The sequence below is a fragment of the Peromyscus eremicus genome, chromosome 2, assembly GCF_949786415.1.
Source record: "Peromyscus eremicus chromosome 2, PerEre_H2_v1, whole genome shotgun sequence".
NCBI lineage: Eukaryota > Metazoa > Chordata > Mammalia > Rodentia > Cricetidae > Peromyscus > Peromyscus eremicus.
In genome coordinates, this window is record NC_081417.1 from 146,746,272 (window position 1) to 146,766,056 (window position 19,785).

The 19,785-nt window shown below is 51.7% G+C and overlaps 1 protein-coding gene across 1 annotated transcript in view; it reads left to right on the top strand.

Annotated features, from left to right (window-relative positions):
- Positions 1 to 19,785, top strand: part of Myom3 (myomesin 3) — a 51,207-nt gene that overhangs the window by 4,752 nt on the left and 26,670 nt on the right. Inside the window, exons 5-14 of the mRNA XM_059256192.1 lie at positions 3,572 to 3,667; positions 4,435 to 4,523; positions 6,463 to 6,507; positions 6,811 to 6,951; positions 9,040 to 9,201; positions 10,523 to 10,664; positions 11,384 to 11,583; positions 12,723 to 12,776; positions 13,158 to 13,285; positions 17,421 to 17,604. Of these exons, the coding sequence (XP_059112175.1) occupies positions 3,572 to 3,667; positions 4,435 to 4,523; positions 6,463 to 6,507; positions 6,811 to 6,951; positions 9,040 to 9,201; positions 10,523 to 10,664; positions 11,384 to 11,583; positions 12,723 to 12,776; positions 13,158 to 13,285; positions 17,421 to 17,604 (1,241 nt within the window). The remainder of the gene's footprint in view (positions 1 to 3,571; positions 3,668 to 4,434; positions 4,524 to 6,462; positions 6,508 to 6,810; positions 6,952 to 9,039; positions 9,202 to 10,522; positions 10,665 to 11,383; positions 11,584 to 12,722; positions 12,777 to 13,157; positions 13,286 to 17,420; positions 17,605 to 19,785) is intronic.

Sequence of the window (19,785 nt, forward strand, 5' to 3'; positions counted from 1 at the left end):
CCAAGGCAATCCTATGTGCCAGTGGCTGGCCACAGTGGGAGGTCTGCTTCCAACTCAGATCTGGGCTGAGTGGGGGTTCAGAGCCCCAGCTGTCCATCTGCAGCCAAGCCCCGCCCATCTTGGCTCTTAAGCCCACATCTAAGGCATTCCATGGGAGCCTCTAGGAGGGGGATTGGTTTCTGCTCCAGCCAAGAAGGCCAGCCCCACAGAGCCAAGCATTTCTGAAAAGGTAGAAGCCAAGGCCAGGCTGTCCAGCCCCACTGACTCTGGTGGCCCCTGCGGCCCCCTGGCTTCGTGATCCCGGAGCAGAACCATGAATGTGACTGGTCTCTAAGGGTAATATCCCTGCTCAAGATCCAGGCTTGTCAAGAGAGTCCATTCATTCAGCAACTACTGAGCATTTCTTAGCTGCAGAAGCATTGGGAGGACTCAAACGCACGGCCTTACCCTAGGGAGGCAAACGTGCTGAGCACTGGGTTACACAAACTGGAGCTGGTGTCGCTGAGGGTGCTGGAGCTGGTGCTGGTGTCACTGAGGGTGCTGGAGCTGGTGTCGATGAGGGTACTGGAGCTGGTGTCGATGAGGGTACAGTGTCACTCACTGAAGGTGCTGGAGCTGGTGTCACTCACTGAAGGTGTTGGAGCTGGTGTCGCTCACTGAGGGTGGACTTGCTACTTAGGGCACGCAGGGGAGGGGATCTGTCCTCCGGTGGTGCACAGTGGAAGCCAGTGCTCTACTTGGGACCGCATGTGAACAGGAAGGAGAAACCCAAGTCTGGGTATTTGGGGGAGCTCAGTGCTTAGAGGGGTGCCAGGAAGAGGTGAAGGGAGGGGTCAGCAATGGCTGGAAAGCAGGCTGGAGCCAGACAAGGTGTGTGACTGACCAGCCCAGGTACATGGGGGATAATGGAGAGTTCTGGCAGCTTCAATGTCAGAGACGAGGTGAGACATGGAAGGGGAGAGACACGGGAAAATGCAGAGGATGCCCACAAACTCCAGGCAGATAGAGCCCTCGGCCAGATTGATCAGGTCAAGGGAGGCCCACTCTGGCTATGGTTAGCCCACAGAAATAAACCTTGAATCTCACTAAAGTCACCTAAAATAGATCTCTCAGACAAAGTACCCTCAAAAATGAAATCTAGGGCTGTAGAGATGGCTTAACAGTTAAGAATGAGTACTGTTCTTCCAAAGGTCCAGAGTTCAATTCCCAGCACCCACGCTGGTAACTCACAACTGCCTATAACTCCAGCTCAATGAAGCCAAAGTCTCTGGTTTCTATGGGTTCACATGCACAATTCCCCCCACACCTCGTGCACAGAATTATTTTTAATTAAAAAAAAAAAAAAAAAAAAAAAAAAAAGAGCTGGGTTGTGGTTCCAGGACAGCCAGAGCTACGTAGTGAGACCCTGTCTCAAAGACAATCAATCAATCAATCATCAACCAATCAATAAAATCTAGCATCAAAATACACTGGGAGCACTAAGTGTGAAAACACAGGCCTCTGATCCCTGTTTTTAGGAGGCTGACTGAGGTAGAAAGGTCACAAATCTGACACTGGCCTGGGCTACCCAGTCAGACACTGTCCCCAAGAACCATGAGATTTAGGCAAATAGTAAAAGTCTCTCTCATGAGGCCTCTAGCTGGACGTGCAGGATGAGGCTGAGGGCCTTGCAGTGCAGGCCACGCCCTAAGCTACAGCTGCTGCGTCTTGAGAGGAAGGCTGGACAGGCTGAGGTGTCTGGAATGTTCCTGACAGGTGTGGGCTAGGGGCCTGGCCCTCAGAGCTGGTGTGTGTCCAGATTAGGCACTGCCCTCCCCACAGGGGACTTAACTGGGCCCCTTTCCGAAATGCGTACAGCCTGGGGACAGGGTGGGTGTGCCTCTGTTCCGTGACCATGGAGATAAACAGAGCGCCCGGGACAGACAGGCCAGGTCCAAGGAAGGCTTGTCCTCGGCCTGGAGCGCCCTCTGTCTGCAACAAGATGCCCTCCTCTTCAACCTTAACTGCCAGCACTTGAGCAGGAAGAGGCATGTCGGCACTCACCCCTGAGACACACAAACACACATACCACCACCACCACCACCACAACAACAACACTGGGGGTGTGCTCAGAGTTTAGCATTTGCCTAGCATATATGAGTCCACACACACACACACACACACACACACACACACACACACACACACCACACTGGTGTCCAGGTCCTACACCAGAAGTCCTAATTTTATCTGGGACACAGCCTGCCTCCTGAGCATGGAGTGGCTTTGTTTTATCTTCCAGCAGCTTAAATAAGGTAGCAATTCTTTTTCTGGTGTCTGAACACAGCACCGGCCACCGGCAATTCTGCCCACAGCGTCCCAGCCTTCTTCCAGCCACAGGACACAGAGGAGGTCACAGTGATGCAAAGTGTGTCAGCAGCAGCCATGGGGCACCTGTCCTCATTTGCTGTTGACCATTGTCATATGACCACACCTCCCAGAGAGAAGGGCAAAGAGAAGGCAGTATGTTGGGAGGCGCCAAGGTAAATCCTGTTTCTTTAGAACTGATATGAGAGCAATGGGTGGTCACTGACACAAACCCTACAAGGCTTGCGTCAAACACCATACGTAGTAAAGAGCCTTCGGGCTGCTGAGACAAACCCGGGCCTCACGTGTGCCAGGCAAATGCTCCACGCTGAGCCTGCACCCCAGCTCCCTGTGGAGATCTTTAAGGTTCCTTGGGTGATTTAATCGAGAGCTAAAATTAAGAATCAGATATGGAGGTGCACACCTGTAATCCCAACACTCAGAAGGCTGAGCCCTGAAGATCTCAAATTCAAGGCTCATGTGAGCTACATAGTGAGACCCTGTCTCCAAAGAAGATTGAGGAGGAGGTGGGGAAGAGGAGGGGAGGAGGTGGAGGAGGAGGGAGGAAGGGGGAAGAGGACAGAAAGAGGAGAGAGAGAGGAGGAAGAGGAAGATGGAGGAGGAGGGAGGAAGGGGGAAGAGGAAGACACGCAGCAGCAACTAGGCTTGGTGGCTGTTCTCTTGTGATCCCAGAGCTTGAGAGATGGAGGCAGGAGGATTAGCAATTCATGGTCATCCTTGGCTACATTTCCAAATCAAGGCTAGCCCAGGCTACCTGAGACCCAATTTCAAAACTTTAATAAATAAATGACAGTAATTATAATCTCTGCCCTAGGGAGTTATAGTTGGTACAGGCCCCCCAAAGAGGAGCAAAAGCTCAAGGCTTAGTCCCTGGTGTGCCCTGGAAGTGCCTCTGGTAGCAACCCCAGACTGGGGCGGATCTCTGAACAGTGAGCAGGGCCGAGGAAGTGTTACCCCCACCTCAGGATCACAGCAGTTCTGCAGAGTCAGCCCTGTGTGAAGTTCTGCAGAGTCAGCCCTGTATGCAGTTCTGCAGAGTCAGCCCTGTGTGCAGGGCCAGCCCAGTGCACTCCCACTCCCCAGGTGAGGACACCGAGGCTGGCAGTGAAAGTCCCCTGGGTGAGCCGCACATGACTGAGGCTGGAATCCAGGCCCGAGAAGCTCAGCATTTCTCCTCCTCACCACAGCTACTCTGTCTCCACAGGTACAAGAATGACATCCGGATTGACCCCCGCCTCTTTCCAGCCGGCAAGTACCGAATGACCAACAACTACGGACTGCTGACCCTGGAGATCAGGAGGTAAACCACAGACCCAATGTGGCCCTTCCATGACTCGGGTCCCAACACCTCTGAGACCAAAACTGGACTCTGGTGCCCGGGTTTAGTCATCCTCAGAAGGCTTGTAAGACCAGGGGAAACCTTAGGGGTCAGGTAAGACTGGTCTTTGAAGCAAGAGAGATCTTGCCCCAAGTGCCAGGGAACAGGACACCAAGGGACTCTTGGCTTGCTGATTGGGCCAGATGGACACATCCTACCATCTACTCTGTCATCAAGGTACCTTGGACAGGGACCAGTCATGCTTTTTTTGGGCACACACAGGGTTGGTCTGGCTGTTGATGAGACCCAGGCCTGAAACAGAAGATCTGGGCATTGTGCCTGGCTCTGGCATGGATTGGCACTAGTCCTCAGCAAGTCTACTGCCCTGTGTGAAAGGAGACAACCCTGCTCCTGGTTTTTGACATGGAGATGTCAATAGGGGAGGAGGCAGTACCTGGAAAGAGGCACAGACAGCTGCATTGAGTTTCAGCTGCTGTAAGATTCTGGGAGAATCGCTTCACCTTTCTGATATTCTACAGTCAGTGATGAATGCAGTATGGAACACGATATTTTCAAAGCCCTTGAGTTGGTTTAGGCTGATGAGATAGCCCTAGTTTTTCAGAGAGACCCAGTGACCAGCCCAAAGACGCACAGCCCAGAGTCTTCCCACCAGGCTTCCTTCTCACCCAGGCTTTCCCATCTGCAGAGGGGCATGTGCTCCTACCAGATTCTCCCTCCCTCCTTTTCAGATGTACGGTTGAGGACTCAGCCACCTATACTGTGCTGGTGAAGAATGCCTACGGCCAGGCCTCGTCCTTCGCCAAAGTCCTCATCCGCTGTAAGTCCACACATCTTCAGCAGGTCGGGTCCCGAAAGCCCCAAACCAGCAGATAGTCATGGACCTACGGTCACCATGAAGAAAGGGTCATGTTGGCTGAGATTGGGAATCCTGGGGGCCTTTGGACTGAGAGAGCCTCCTCTCTCAGACTAGCAAGGACAGCTAGGTAAGCTGATGGCATAAGTGTGACAAAACAGGAACCTCTGTCCCTGGAAATTGATGTGGAGAGCCACCAGGAGGAGAAGGAAGGTCCTAACTCCCCCCCCCCAGCACTCATTATGCATCGAGGGTATACACTCTATCCTGTGCCGGCCTTGAACTTAGCTCTGTCTACAGGGTCATAACAGGCATGTAAGTCACTAGATTTTGTGTGGATGAACTAGGTAGACGGACTAGAAAAGGAGGACTGCCCTCCACGTGGAGGACAAAACAGACTGGGTTCAGGCCCCAACGCCCCTTGACAGCCCTCCGTGGAGAACCTAGTCGACTGTTCCAGGTGACCTTTGTCTGCCCATCTCCATGAACATGTTGGAGCCTGGCCCAGATGAGAGCCTCCAAGAGGGTGGTCCAGGAGCACAGGGGATGTCTAAGCTTCCCTACGCCCTGCCCCACTGATGCTCTAGGCTTTCTTGTGTGCATTTTCCTGTTGGTCTCGTCCCCTCCTGCATGCTGCCCCATGAACATTCAAACAGCACAGCTCACAGCAGGTCAGACACCCAGGCATCAGCCAGACCTGGCTTCCCACCCTGCCTCTGCCCCAGCTAGCCGGGATCCTGCTTCTGCCTCAGACTGACATACTGTTCCTGGGAGAGGATGTTGTCCTCTGTCCCTCTGTGAATGCCACACCTGGCTTTCAGGGCTCTGGAGTGAGAGGCCCACGGTTTGTGTATTCTCTCTTCGTCTCTCTGTCTCTGTGTGTCTCTCTCTCTCTGTCCCCCATCCAAGCAGGGCAGCTGTCCAGCCCTGCCCTCCTTGCTTGTCTCCATCCTTGTTAAACTGTCCTTTGCAATCCTCTACTCTGTACATTCCTGAGATAGCTCTCAGGAGGCAGCTGTCCTCGTCACCCATCCTGCTTCTCTATGTAGACATTTGAGCTGCCCCCTAGGCTGTGCCCAGAGTGAAGCTCAAGGTCACACACTGGCCATACACTGTCTCTCTGGCCAACCCTTCCTCCCTCCCTCCGTCCCTCCATCAAGGCCAGCTATTCAAGGATCCCCGCCTGGGGCATCAGCTCACAGATACTGTTGCTGCCCTCTGTATCATCTCCATGGTAACATGGGGTGCTGCTGCCTCTATGCATGTTCCTGTGCTGGGAGACAGGACCCAAGGGTCTAATACTGAATCTCCCACCAGCTCTGTGTGCCACCTGGAACCTCCCCCTACCCTTTCCGGACCTAACTCTGGGGACCAGGGTCACACCATGGCTCAGGCTGCTGGGGTTAGCTGGGTGACTCTGCCTCGGTTTCTCCATCTGTGAGGATAGGCAGTTAAGCCCTAGGGGTGGCTGCTCTTAGGGGGATCATGTCCATTTCACTCTGAACTTCCAGTCTCTGTCTATGATGATACCATGATACCCCCGGAAAGCCCAGAGTCTCTGGCCAGGATTGTCCCCTTTGAGGACAGTGTACGATCCAGTCAGGAAGTCCAGGCAGAGGAGGAAAACCAGCATTTATGAAGCACCTACTGTGTGCAGGGCACTGACTGGGGGCTTTATTTGTGGAAATCAGTTTGTTCACAACCAACACCTTCAGGGAGCACTCGCAGCTCCCATTTTACTGATGAAGAAACTGAGGCACAGAAACATAATGACTTTTCCCCAGAGGTGCTGCAGGGGTCACTGACAAGTCAGGACTCAAACCCACACCCAAGGCCACGTCCCCAAATGTATAGGATTGAGGGATCTGAGTCCTCTCTAGCCGTGTTTGCCTTATTTTTGCAGCTTACCTGGGGAAGGATGCTGGCTTTGATTCCGAGATCTTTAAACGTAAGTGGGCTGGGGGGTGCACAGGGCATCTGGGATCCTTCCTGCTCAGAACAGTCACTATTGCCTACAAAGGCTATCCACGGAAGGCTGTCTATCACAGGCACAGATTCCTAACTGACATGCCCACTTACGGGGTTCCCTCCTCCCACCCCAGGATGTCTTCCCCTGCTGATACCCCTTTGAGAACTGTGAATCCTGACCTAGAGGAATAAGCACAGCCCAGAAGAGTTCTTGCTCCCATTTAGTCCCCGGGACAGGCTGGTGTTCGAAAGACTTTGATCTCATGTGTCTGTCCCCACCCAGGATCTATGTTCGGCCCCAGCGTGGAGTTCACATCGGTGTTGAAGCCAATCTTTGCCCGAGAGAAAGAACCCTTCTCCCTGACCTGTTTGTTCTCGGACGATGTGTTAGAAGCTGAGCAGAGGATCCAGTGGTTCAGAGACGGTGAGGCCTTGGCCTTCCAAGGCAGAGCCCCACTCCCTCCCAACCCAGGGACAACACCCAGTCAGCCATGCCCCTTCCCCAGGCAGTGCCAGAGGAGTGATGGGCACAACCAGGTGGAGTCACAAGTTGTCTTCGTTTCTTTTCCTGGTGCCGAGATACAGCACCCTGACAATAGCAGCTTAAGGGAGAAAGGGCTTATTTCGGCTCACGGTTCAAGGGTACAGTCGACCATGGCAGGGAAGCCATGACAGCAGCAACATGAAGCGGCTGGTCACATCCCATCCACAGCTAGGGAAGCAGAGAGCAGTGGGTGATGAACACTAGCTGCTGCTCAGCGCCCTTTCTCTACACAGTCCAGGACCCAGTAGGGGACAGTGCTGCTCCTGTGAGTGGGTCTTCCCACCTCAATGAATGCAATCAAGATAATCCCCCACAGGCACACCCTGAACTCACAGTCTTATCCTTAAACATCCTTAGTTTGATGGAGGAGGCTCAGCACTGTCCTTAGGAATCGCTACTCTGAGGGGAAGAAACAGCTTGTCTGATGGAAGGCACCAGACCCATCCCTAGGAGACAGCTGTTCAGGGAAGGGTCATGGCTGCTTCTTGAGGTGCCCTCAGTCTGAGGGAGGCAATCAGTCTGCCCTGAAGAGCACCATCTCTGGGGGTGCTGGGGGCATAGTTCTCTCAGCCCTTAGAAATCATCCTGCCTCAGATTTGCCCCAGCTCCCGTCTGTTTCTATCTGCCCCACTTTGGACTCCAAGACTCCACTCTGAGTTGAGGTCCAGGAGTGGGCAGAGACTAGCATGGCCTTAGGGAGTTGTATGTCAGAGAAGCCACCAGAGCCACCGCCAGTGAGGTCTACCCAGGCGGCTGTGCTCAGGCACTGGCTTCATGTGTCTCCCCTGCCCTGGAGTGAGCAATGATATTTGAGACAAAGGGACCAGAGGCCAAGGTCAGGGGGCAGGACAGGCTGTGTAGCTCACCCCAGGCTTTTTGAAGACAATGTATGATGTACAAGCGCATATATGTGTACATGTGTGTGCACTTGTGTGTATGTGTGTGTGTTCAAGATTAAGAGCTCCAGACTGGGAAAGGTTAGAGCAGGCTACTCTGTGAGGACAGAGGACAGTTGACCCTCTGGTCCTGACTGTGGCCAGGCCTGCAGCCTAAGAACAAGGAACACACAGCCTCCCTCCCCATGCCCTTGCCTTGAGCCCAGGGAGGAGGCACCTGCCGGGGGGTGGAGTGGAGGAGCTCTGAGGGACAGCTGCAATAACAAGACCTGTGTCTTTTCCCAAACCTGTCCATCATTTAAACTAGAGTGCTGACAGGAAGGAGGAGCTCTGGAGACAAGAAAGGACTGTTCTCCAAGGCAGCTCAGGGAAGGCTGCTGGGAGAGCCCCACTCAAGGTCCCAGTCACAGATCGCCCAGTCCTTCTGCTGACCTCTGCCCCCCTTGCCCAGGTCTCTGCCCTCCTCACTGTGAGAGACCCTGGCCCTTCAATGAGCTCCCTTCTCTCTCAGTCCAATTCCTACACTAAAGTGCAAGCCACAGCCCTTTTGACAGGGGACTTGCCTATCAAGCCTGAAGCCCTGGCTTCCCTTCCCAGGACCACATAAGTACGGCATGAAAGCATATGCCTGTCATCCCAGCACTCAAGAGGCAGAGGCAGGAGGATCAGAAGTCTGAAGGATACATAGGCTACATGAGACTTTATCTCAAAAAAAAAAAAAATCACTACTTCCATCCAGTGAGTTCCCCATGAGAACCCTCATGAAGGGTTCCTCTCTTCTTCCCACAGAACCAGTTCCTCACCTGCTAATTATCTTCCTAATCCTTTACCCTCTCCTTGAGCCCCACCCTCCCTGAGCTCCGGTCCCATCCTCCAAATATCTTAGAAGAAAGTCCAGAGCCCGAACTGACAGATCTCTGAAAGCCCCAGGATCTACCTCCACCATCAACCTGGACCTCAGCCTTCAGCCACACCAGCTGGCCAGGGCCTCCAGAATTCCAAGCTTCTGTGAGCTCCTGGGTGAGGCCAGGATCCCCCATGAGCTCACACTGGACCATCTTCCCCTCCACAGGCAGGCTACTGAGGTCTTCAACACGCAGGCAGATACTCTACGCAGACCGCCAGGCATCCGTGAAGGTGTCCTGTGCCTACAAGGAGGATGAGGGGCTCTACATGGTCCGAGTTTCCTCCCCCTTTGGGCCGCAGGAGCAGAGTGCTTACGTCTTTATAAGAGGTAAGCGGTGGTGGTCAAGAGGAGCAGCTGGATCCAGAGACCACAGCTTGGTAGGGGAGACTTTGTCCAAGGCCCCTGCACTCTTCAAAGCCGGGGTTCCTCTGCTATAAGATGAGGAGCTGGGTTGGGTCCCTGCAGTAGCAACATCCTGTGGATCCTAAGAGACACAACCAAGTCTCCACAGTCCCCAATAGGAGACGCAGTGGGGACCAGGAGGGAGGGCTCTGTACAGTGTTGGAAGGTTCTGGTCACTGACTTCTGCTTCTGGTGTCTTAACCCTGCCTGTATTCAGCTCCTGGCTTGGTCGTTCTGTGAGTCGGGTGTCCATGAATGTGTTGCTTTACCTCTGTGAGACTCAGTTTCTCAACTCTAAAATGGACATTGCTCTGGAGTTCACAGATCGATTGTGTCAACTGTTCAGGTGCCTGGTATAAAATGGCACCTAATAAATGATATGTCGCCCCTCCCCCAGATGCATCTGTCTAGTGGGGTCAGGTTAGCCTCCAGTCACTGGTCCTCCAGGTAAGAACAGGCCCTGGAGGACTCAGGGAAAAGGAGGTCAGACAGGGCATAGGGGGAGGTCTAGGTGCCAAATGGTCTCAGAGGATGAGTCCTTGTTGGTGGTTGTTTTTCCTCTTTTGGGGGGGCCTGCCACCCAGCTTCCAAATCACACATGGAGACTTATTCTTACTTATAAATGCCTGGCCTTAGCTTGGCTTGTTTCTTGACAGCTTTCCTTAAATTATGCCCTCTATCTTTTGCCTCTGGACTTTTCCTGTTCTCTTACTTCTGTAAATCTTACTCTTACTCTGTGACTTGCTGTGTAGCTGGGTGGCTGGCCCCTGGAGTCCTCCTCCTCCTCTGGCTACTTCTTCTTTGATCTTTCCTCCCAGATCTCTCTCTCTCTCTCTCTCTCTCTCTCTCTCTCTCTCTCTCTCTCTCTCTCTCTGGTTTTTTCAAGACAGGGTTTCTCTGTTGTAGTTTTGGTACCTGTCCTGGATCTCTCTCTGTAGACCAGGCTGGCCTCAAACTCACAGAGATCTGCCTGGCTCTGCCTCCCGAGTGCTGGGATTAAAGGTGTGCACCACCACTGCCTGGCTCAGATTTTGCCTTCTTTTAATTCTCTCTGCCTGCCAGCCCCATCTATCCTTTCTCCTGACTTGCCATTGGCTGTTCAGCTCTTTATTAGACCATCAGACATTTTAGACAGGCACAGTAGTAACAAAGCTTCACAGAGTTAAACAAATGCAACATAAACAAAAGTAACACACCTTAAAATAATATTCCCTAACAAGTCCTTTTTTCCCCCTCTGGGGTTCAGATGCTGCAGCTGAGAAGCCAGGAGTCCCAGGCTCCCCACTAAATGTCCGGTGCCTGAATGTGCATAGAGACTGCCTGACCCTGACCTGGGCCCCACCCAGTGACACCCGGGGTAGCATCATCACTGGTTACTCCATCGAGCTGTGAGTTACATTGTGGTGTGGCAAAGCGGCTTGGGCAGAATACTGACAAACAGCTTGTTGTGGGGGTCGGGGCAAGAGGTGGGAAAAACAAACTCCGAGCTAGGTGTCTCATCCCTGATTCTCAGAACAGGGCAAGGGGCTAACAGTAAGAAACAGCTTAGAGACAGCGCAAGAGTGTCCATTTTTCCAAATCTCTTTCACAGTGATGCCTAGAATTCTGGGACAAAACCGTTAAGTACTTTGAAGCCTGAGTCTCTGTGAATTTGGTGGCTAGGTCAGACCCCAGAGGGGGACACACTGAGAGTGGGGTCGGAGGGGTGCAGACACAGAACTCCCTACCTCCTTCATGTGCTGTGGACGCTGAAGCCGGAGCTAAGGAGAAAACCAGGCCTAAGAGAAGAGGGGCCGGTGACTGCAGGGCATGCCTGGGCCAGTTTTCTAGCTCTCTATGTATGCAGGGAGAGGGGAAGACAAAATCGAAGTAGGGGTGAAGGTACCATCATGGTGTTGGGGACACAGCAAGCTCTCCAGAGGCACTGGACCTTCCAATCATGGCAGGGGATGGTGAAAGATCTCTAGGCCCAGGCTGGGGCAAGGCTTCTTTCTAAGTGGGAGTGGAGGACATGCATAGGCAGAAGGCAGCTATGGCCTGTGTGCAGGAAACAGCCCCTATAGGGGCTCAGACATAAAGGGCTGAAAGCCAGGGTCTATTTCCACAGGTGCCAGGGTGATTCGGAGGAATGGGTGCCCTGCCATATGGCCCCTGGGGGAACCTGTCGGTGCCCGATCCAAGGCCTCATTGAAGGGCAGAGCTATCGATTCCGAGTGCGCGCCATCAGCAAGGCCGGCAGCAGCCTCCCTTCCAAGGCCTCAGAAGTGGTTGTCATGGGTGACCATGATGCAGCCCAGAGGAAGACAGGTGAGTATGGAGATCCTGAGGGGACCCTGGAGGGACCCAGTCAGGGCTCTCAGAATAGACAGCCTCAATGGGAAAGAGGTGACCTGGTGCCCGTTGTCAATGCTGCTGTAAAACACCTAACAAACAGAGTGTAAGAAAGGCAGGGCTTGTTTGGGCTCCCAGTTTGAGGGAGCAGTCCCTCACAGCGGGAGAGCCGTGACCCTGGGAGCATAAAGCAGCTGGTTACATTCTATTCATGGTCAGGAAGCAAAGAGAGGCGGCCGCCACTGGTGGTCTCAGTTTCTCCTTTTTACTTAATCCAGAACCCCAGCCCACAGAATGGTGCCACATGGCAGCTCACAATCGTCTGTAACTCCAGTTCCAGGGGCCCTGACACCCTCACACAGACATACATGCAGGCAAAACATCAGTGTACATAAAATAAATTAAAAAAAAAAAAAAGAATGGTCACACACACACATACACATACATTTAGGACAGGTCTTTCCACCTCATAAGACTCCCTCACAGACATGCTCAGACGTTTGTTTCCATGGTGATTGTAAATTCTGTCAAATTGACAGTCTAATACTAACCATCATCCAACCTCCAGGAAGGCCTGAGTCTGAGATTAAGAAAAAGAAGAAGATACTGCCCAGCCCTAGTTTGATGAGAACTCATAGTCTGATTCTTGAGTATTCTTAGTCTGGTGGAGGAGGCATAGTCCTGTCTTTAGGAACCCCTCCTCTGAGGGGGAAGGAACAGCTGGTCTGGTGGAAGGCACCAGACCCATCCCTAAGAGACATCTGACCAAGCTCTGATCACAGCTGCTACTTCAGGTGCCCTCAGTTTGAGGGAGGTGACCATCTGCCCTCAAGCCCCACCTCTGGGGGTGTTGGAGACACAGCTCTCCCAGCCCTTAGAAGTCACCATGCCTTGGGTTTGCCCCAACGCCATAAGCTTGAAGCACATGGCTCCTGTGTCTGGCTCCATCTGCCCCAAGAACAACAGGGCCCACTTTGGACTCTAAGAAAGCTAGACCCAGAAGGCCCATTCCTGAAGCCGCATGGCCAGGGCTGCTAGGCCAAGCAGAATCAGGCAGGATACAGAACCTAAGCTGACTCCTGACCCAATCCCCTGTGCTCCATCCTGCTTCCTAGAGATTCCCTATGACCTGGGCAGCAAGATCACCATCAGCAAGAATGACTTTGAAGGTATGTGTGACCTTCTCCAGCTCTGTCCCTGGAGCCAGCCCCCTCACAGTTCCAGGACTTGTGTTCATTGGCTGGCAGAACAGGGAAGCCATTGTGTTCAGAGTGTAGAAGGATCTACTCAGAAAAAAACAAACATGGGTTCCCATAGAGTGCCTGGCCGTGCCTCTGTGGAATAAATGACTTCCCAGGAAGACCCTGGGCAGGGCTTCAGGGAACCAGGGTCTGGTGCTGGCTCTGGCTGGGTTTGCTGGGTGAGCTACGACAATCTTCTGCCCCACCCCACCACCCCCCATGCTCCTAGTACCCTCTGTGGAATGCAGGGCTGAGATTAGGGGTCATTGAGCGCAAACTCATCTCTCTCTTGATGACTCTGGATTCCAGATGCTGTAACCATTCCCTCAGCCCCAACCAATGTCCACGCCAGCGAGATCAGAGAGGCCTACGCAGTTCTGAGCTGGGAGGAGCCACGTCCCCATGGCAGAGCCCCACTGACTTACTCTCTGGAAAAGGTACAGATGGGACTGAGAAACAGCCCCCAGGATAGCCTAAGACATAGGCAGCTATGGGATCTGGGGTGGAGGTGGTGCAGAATGTGGAGAGCCCCAGGAACAACTTTGGGGTCTTCAGAGATGGGAATTACTGCCTGGAAGGGCCTGAGCTAAGCCTTACTCTAAGGCAGGAGGATGGATTACATGACCTTTTTATGGTGAAAGCCAAGGTAATTACATAGTGCTCCCTAGGGTCAGACAGCTGTAACTACAATGAGATCGGCTGGCTTCCTGGGCACCTCCATACCTCCAGGTCAATGGCATAGGGCCACACCCAGGGCCCAGCACTCAAGGCCATGTTGAGTGGCAAGTGAGGCTTATACTCACCAGACAGGGCACTGAGTAATGGTCCTCACTAGGGACAGAGATGGAGCAGGGGAGACTGTGAAGGAGGTGGAAAGAAGATGGCCCTTCTTTCTTGTCCAAGCAGAAGACAACATTGATGGGCTCCAGTCAAATCCAGACTCTGCTGTCTGAGGCTGAACCAGCTTCCTAAGCTCACTGTGGCTCAGTGTCCTCTGTCCTGTATTGGAAGTCTGCCTTGGGGGTGGGGGAGAACACTACACATAGCCAGGGCTAGTAACTGCAGCTCACTCACCTCCCTAAAGGCAGAGTCTGAGTTAGTAGATGTTAGGGTCCTCGAGAAGTCCCGTAAAAGACCACCAGTCACATACGCAATCCACAAGAGTGTTTAATAAAAAAAATTCCAGCATGCTGGGGTCAAGCCATCTGACAAAGGCTAAGGGTGACCCCAAGAGAAGCTCGCAGGCTCCTTTTAAGCACAACTAGGGAAATTCCAACTGTGGTTAAGTGTACTTTGAAGTGATTGGGTATAGACCCTTACTGGTACAGGAATCATTTTATGATTGGCTCCTGATGTCTATTCACCAACTGTGGTTACAGTGTCAGGGGTCTGTCTGCTGTGTCAGGGGTCTGTCTGCTGTGTCAGGGGTCTGTCTGCTGTGCCAGGGGTCTGTCTGCTGTGTCAGGGGTCTGCCTGTCTGTCTGCTGTGTCAGGGGTCTGTCTGCTGTGTCAGGGGTCTGTCTGCTGTGCCAGGGGTCTGTCTGCTGTGCCAGGGGTCTGCCTGTCTGTCTGCTGTGTCAGGGGTCTGACTGAAAATAGCAAGAACAGTTCCTGCTTGTGGCTGGGTAGGACCTTGATTGGCTACCAGACTGGACATACTTCCTGAGGGTCTGATTGAAGGCAGACATGAGTCAACATGGGATGGGAGGGTAATATGAGGCAGAGGTCTTAGCAAACTGGTCCCTGGGGAAGAAAAAAAAAACTGGTCCTGTTAGGGTCAGTCCTGTTATAAGAGAGGACAGCCGCTTCAATAATGACTTAGCTGAATCCATGAATTTAAAATGTCCAGGGAGGACTCACTACCTCTGATTCTCCAGGGAGACCCTCTTCTCACCTAGCAGATAAACAGCCTTAATTCTCTGGCATTAGAGAGCTGCAGATAACTGACAGTTTGTGGGGCTGGGAAGATGGCTAAGTACTCACTGCATTCAGATCCCGAGCATTCACATAAAAAGCCATGCATGCCAGTGGGCTCTGGGAATCCCAGTGCTGGTGCACACAGAGACAGGAGACTCCCTGGGCTGGCTGGCCAGTCAGTCTAGCCAGTGAGTGAGCCCCAGGTTCAGTAAGAGATTGTCTAAAAAAATAAGAAGGAAAACAATTGAGGAAGTCATCCAGTGTCAACATCTGGCCTATACACACCCACACCTGCATGCATGTGTGCGCGCACACGTACACACACATACACACACACACACACACACACACACACACACACACACACACACACGAATGCACGCACCCACACACGCAGGCACCCATGCCTAAGCATGCCATTCCCTCACACAAACATATGCACAAAAGAGAAACTTTGTTTCCTGGGCAATAGAGTAAGGGCTACCTGGGCTCAAAGGCTGCTTCTGCAAATTAGTAGCAATGTTGTTTGTGTTAACCCTTCTGTGCCTCAGTTTCTTGTCTGGTACAATGTTCATAATAACAATACATAATAACATAATAAATAACGCACACCGTGTAGGTCTGAGCTGTGTGTGTCGTCTGAATGTGCAGAGCGGAGCCCAGCACACATGAAGTGGATGGTAGTGTCCACTGATGCCTGCGGTCATTTTTGGTGGGTTCTAGGCCCTGACAGTCATGTGGGCCTTGGAGAAGAGGGGCCAGGGAGGCAGGGTCAGCAGGTCCTCACTGTGGCTCTCTACCCTCCATCTTCCCAGAAGCTCAGGAGCAGTGGTTGCCTTCTGAGTCCCTGATAAAGCAGAGCGTGAGCTGAGCTGATGCGCCCACACCCGAGTTTGCCTGCCCTGTCCACATCTTGCTTGATGGGTGACTTGAGACACGTTATCAAAAAGTCTCAACACCTACGCTCCCTCCCTCGTGTGGAAAGCAACATCCACCTTGCATTTCCTGAGAATTCATTTAGTCATCCAATCTCCCATGGGCAGGGACGGATCCTGGCCCTGGTGATATGGTGAGGTGGGGAGGCCTGAGAGACAAGCTGGGGCTGTAAAATTAAGGACAAGAGTTCATCGTCTAGTGAGAGTTGCTAAGGAATAAGACAGAAAGTAGGGGAGGCTTCTGAAGTCTTAGGTGTGACTGGAGGCTTCCCCAGAAGGTGAGTTCTTAGTGAGAGCCTATAGAAAATTAGGAGCCAAGAATATTCCAGAGCATTCCTGATATAGGTTGCAATAATTATGAAGGCCCAGAGATAGGACCTGGGCCTCTGGAGAGCAACAGGAAGACCTAGGTATAATGTAGTGGAGAAAGGAAAGTGAATGGTGGCCAGATAGGCAGCGAGTCACAAGGAAGTGTCTCGTAACAGGTCAGGACACAGGAGCTTGAAAGGGTTCTGAGCAGACAGGGACCGGTTGCTATAGAGGATCCCACTGACAGCCACTGAAGAAAAGACCAGATTGAGACACGGTGGTGCACACCTGTAATCTCAGCACTTAGAAGACAGGCAGGAGGATTCAAGAGTTCAAGGCCGCCCTTGAATGAGTTTTATGCCAGCCTGAGCTACGTGAGACCTTGTCTCAAAAACCAAAAAGGGGGCCCCGGGCATGATGGTACACACCTTTAATCCCAGCACTTGAGAGGCAGAAGCAGGCAGATCTCTGTGAGTTCGAGGCCAGCCTGAGCTACAAAGTGAGTTCCAGGACAGCCAGGGCTATATAGAGAAACCTTGTCTCAAAAACAAACAAACAAGCCGGGCGGTGGTGGCGCATGCCTTTAATCCCAGCACTCCAGGCGGATCTCTGTGAGTTCGAGGCCAGCCTGGGCTACCAAGTGAGTCCCAGGAAAGGCGCAAAGCTACACAGAGAAACCCTGTCTCAAAAAAACAAAAAAAAAAAAAACAAAAACAAAAACAAACAAACAAACAAACAAATCAAAAGGGTTTGGAAAGATGGCTCAGCAGTTAAGAATCCGGACTGCTCAATCAGAAGACCAGAGTTCAGATCCCAGCTCGGAACAAACACCTCTAACTCCAGCTCCAAGGGATTGGATGCCCCCTGCTGGCCTCTGGGTACTCTCACACATAAAATAATAAAATATATCTTCAAAAAAAAAAGATAGCAAGAAGTAAACAGGAAAGGGGGAAGGGAGTAGGGGGAAGGAAGAAAAGAAAAGTAACAACAAAAAGCTGACGTCAGAATGAGAGGAGTCAGTGAGACTAGTTAGTAATTCAAGCCACAGGTGAAGCTGGCCTGGATCCAGGGTGTTGTGGGGAGCTCCCACTGGACCCTGGATGTGTTTTGAAGGTGGAGTCAACTGGCTTTGTGGCTAAAGCACAGGTTTGGGCCCAAGTGATTGCAGCTGTTAATGCCATTAGCGTTGTGTGAGCCGCATCGGAACCCACAGTTAGTGCTGGCCACACCTCCCGCCAGGGGCTCGGCAGACAGAGTGAGGAGGTTGAGGAAGCAGACGGAGGAGAGATCAGGTACCCAGGAGTTCACCCAAGCTGCAGGCAGCTGCTCTGAGAGCCTGCAGGGGAAGGGCCCAGCCCACAACCAGGCTCCAGCAGCCACTGAACCAACCTCAATCCTTCTTGCTCCCCAGTCCGTCATAGGTAGTGGAACCTGGGAAGCCATCAGCTCAGAAACACCCATCAAGTCCCCGAGATTCGCCCTCCTGGACTTGGAGAAAGGAAAATCGTATGTCTTCAGAGTGCGAGCCTTGAACCAGTATGGCATGAGCGATCCCTCAGAACCCAGCGAGCCCATTGCCCTGAAGGGCAAGCCAGGTACCGAGTGACGCTGCTCCATGGAGGGAAAAGGCGGGCTATTCAGGTTGTCAATCCTGGGATAGGAACTCCAGCTTCAGCAAGGAGCATTTCCCTGTCACTGAAGCTGAAAAGCATCATAACCTCCAGTCTGTAAGGTTTTGAGTTATCAGAAATTGCATTTCTCTGGGCAACAGGCCTGGGGAGGGATGGGTGTTTTCCCTGGATCAATGATTTCACACTGGACAGTCACCAGCTGGGTTTAGCACAGGCGTGAGCATGAGAAAGCATCTCTCAGTTGTGAAGGTGTCCTGAGCCTCTTAAATGGGTGGACTTCCTGTGCAGGCCTCTACTTCCTCCACAAGTGGCCAGACAGTCCCATGTGAGAACTGGCTCTCCAGGCAGACCTGGTGCTCTCACTTGCCACACTTATGATTCGGGGGCCCCTGGTGACTGTCCCCCCAACTTTTGACTCCTCCTGAGTTCCCCCATGAGAGCTCCATCCCACCCCAATTTCTCAAGACCCCTGTTCTTTCAAAGCCTCTGCATTCTGAGGTTCTCTGCTCTCCGAGAGGATCTGAGGGCTCCATGGAGTAGCCCTGGATTTGCCCTGCTTCAAAAATTTATGTATACATGCATATATATATTTACGTGTGTGTGTGTGTGTGTGTGTGTGTGTGTGTGTGTGTGTTAGTCACTGTTCTATTGCTGTGAAGAGACACCATGACCAAGGCAACTTTAAAAAAGCTTTTAATTGGGGGCTTGCTTACAGTTTCAATGGATACTCCATTATCACAATGGCGGGAAGCATGGCAGCACACAGGCAGACACGGTGCAGGAAAAAGGCTGAGTCTAGTATGGGCTTTTGAAACCTCAAAGGCCACTCCCCTACCCCCCACCCCCACCCCCATGACACACTTCCTCCAACAAGGCCACACCTCCTAATCCTTGTAATCCTTTCAAACAGTTCCACTCCCTGGTGACCAAGCATTCAAATATATGAGCCTATAGGGGCCATTCTTTTTTAAAAACCACTACAGTATGTATATACATGGCACATGTGAATGGGCTGGTGGGCAACTGGTGTTTTTATTTGATTCTAGTCTGATGGACATTTCACTTTGATTCTGGGCTTTGCCAGTGAATGGTTTGTGGTTAGATGCCTGCAGCCTCTAGACCAGCCTCAGAGCAAGACACTGGTACAATTCAGAAAAAGAAAGAATTGAGAAGGAAGAAAAAAATAAAGGCATTTCTTTGTATTATGAAAGTAGATTTTACTGTACAAAATGAAAAGAAAAAAACAAGAGAGAAAAGCAAGGAAAGAGAGAGAGGGAGAAAGAGAAGAAAGGAGGGAGGCTGTGCCAGGCTTTTTATTTTGGGCCACCAACCAGCTCCCAAGTCATGAAGTGGAGACTTATTAGTTATGAATGCTCAGCCTTAGCTTAGCTCTTATTTTAATCTGTTTTTCTTTATCTACAATTTGCCTCTGGTTGTTTTTTGTTTTTTGTTTTTTTTTTTGTTTTTTTTTTTGTTTTTTTTTTAGTCTTTCTTCCTTTCTGTCTATCTTACTTTCCTTCTGTCTCCATGGCCGGCTGGAGGCTGCCTGGCTTCTGGTCCCAGATGTGTGTCTCTCCTTCTCTTCCCTCTCAAGCCCAGATTCTCCTCCTACTTATTCTCTCTGCCCGCCAGCCCCGCCTATCCCTCTTCTGCCTAGCTATTGGCCATTCAGCTTTTAATTAGACCAATCAGGTGCCTTAGGCAGGCAAGGTGAAATAAATGCAACACATCTTTACATAGTTAAACAAATGCAGCAGAAACAAATGTAGCATACCTTCACATAGTTAAAGTAATATTCTGAACTGGAAGCCCATAGGAAATGCCCTTTTTCCCATGATTCCTCCTCTGGAGGTTGCTGTAGTAAGCATCAGGGTTATCAGCTTCTACCCACCCATTCATTCATCGGAGCTCCCACCCACCCATAGGCACACACATATCCACCCATACACACACATACACAGACACACACACACACATCAACCATCCATTCATCCACCTATACATGCTTGTATACCTCCATATATACATACAAACAACCATCTGTCCATCCATTTAGCAAATCATGGGAGTCCCAACTCAAACAACTTCGTCTTTGGGAACCATGAAAATCAGTATAGAATTTTCAAGAAAAGAAAATCAAGTTGT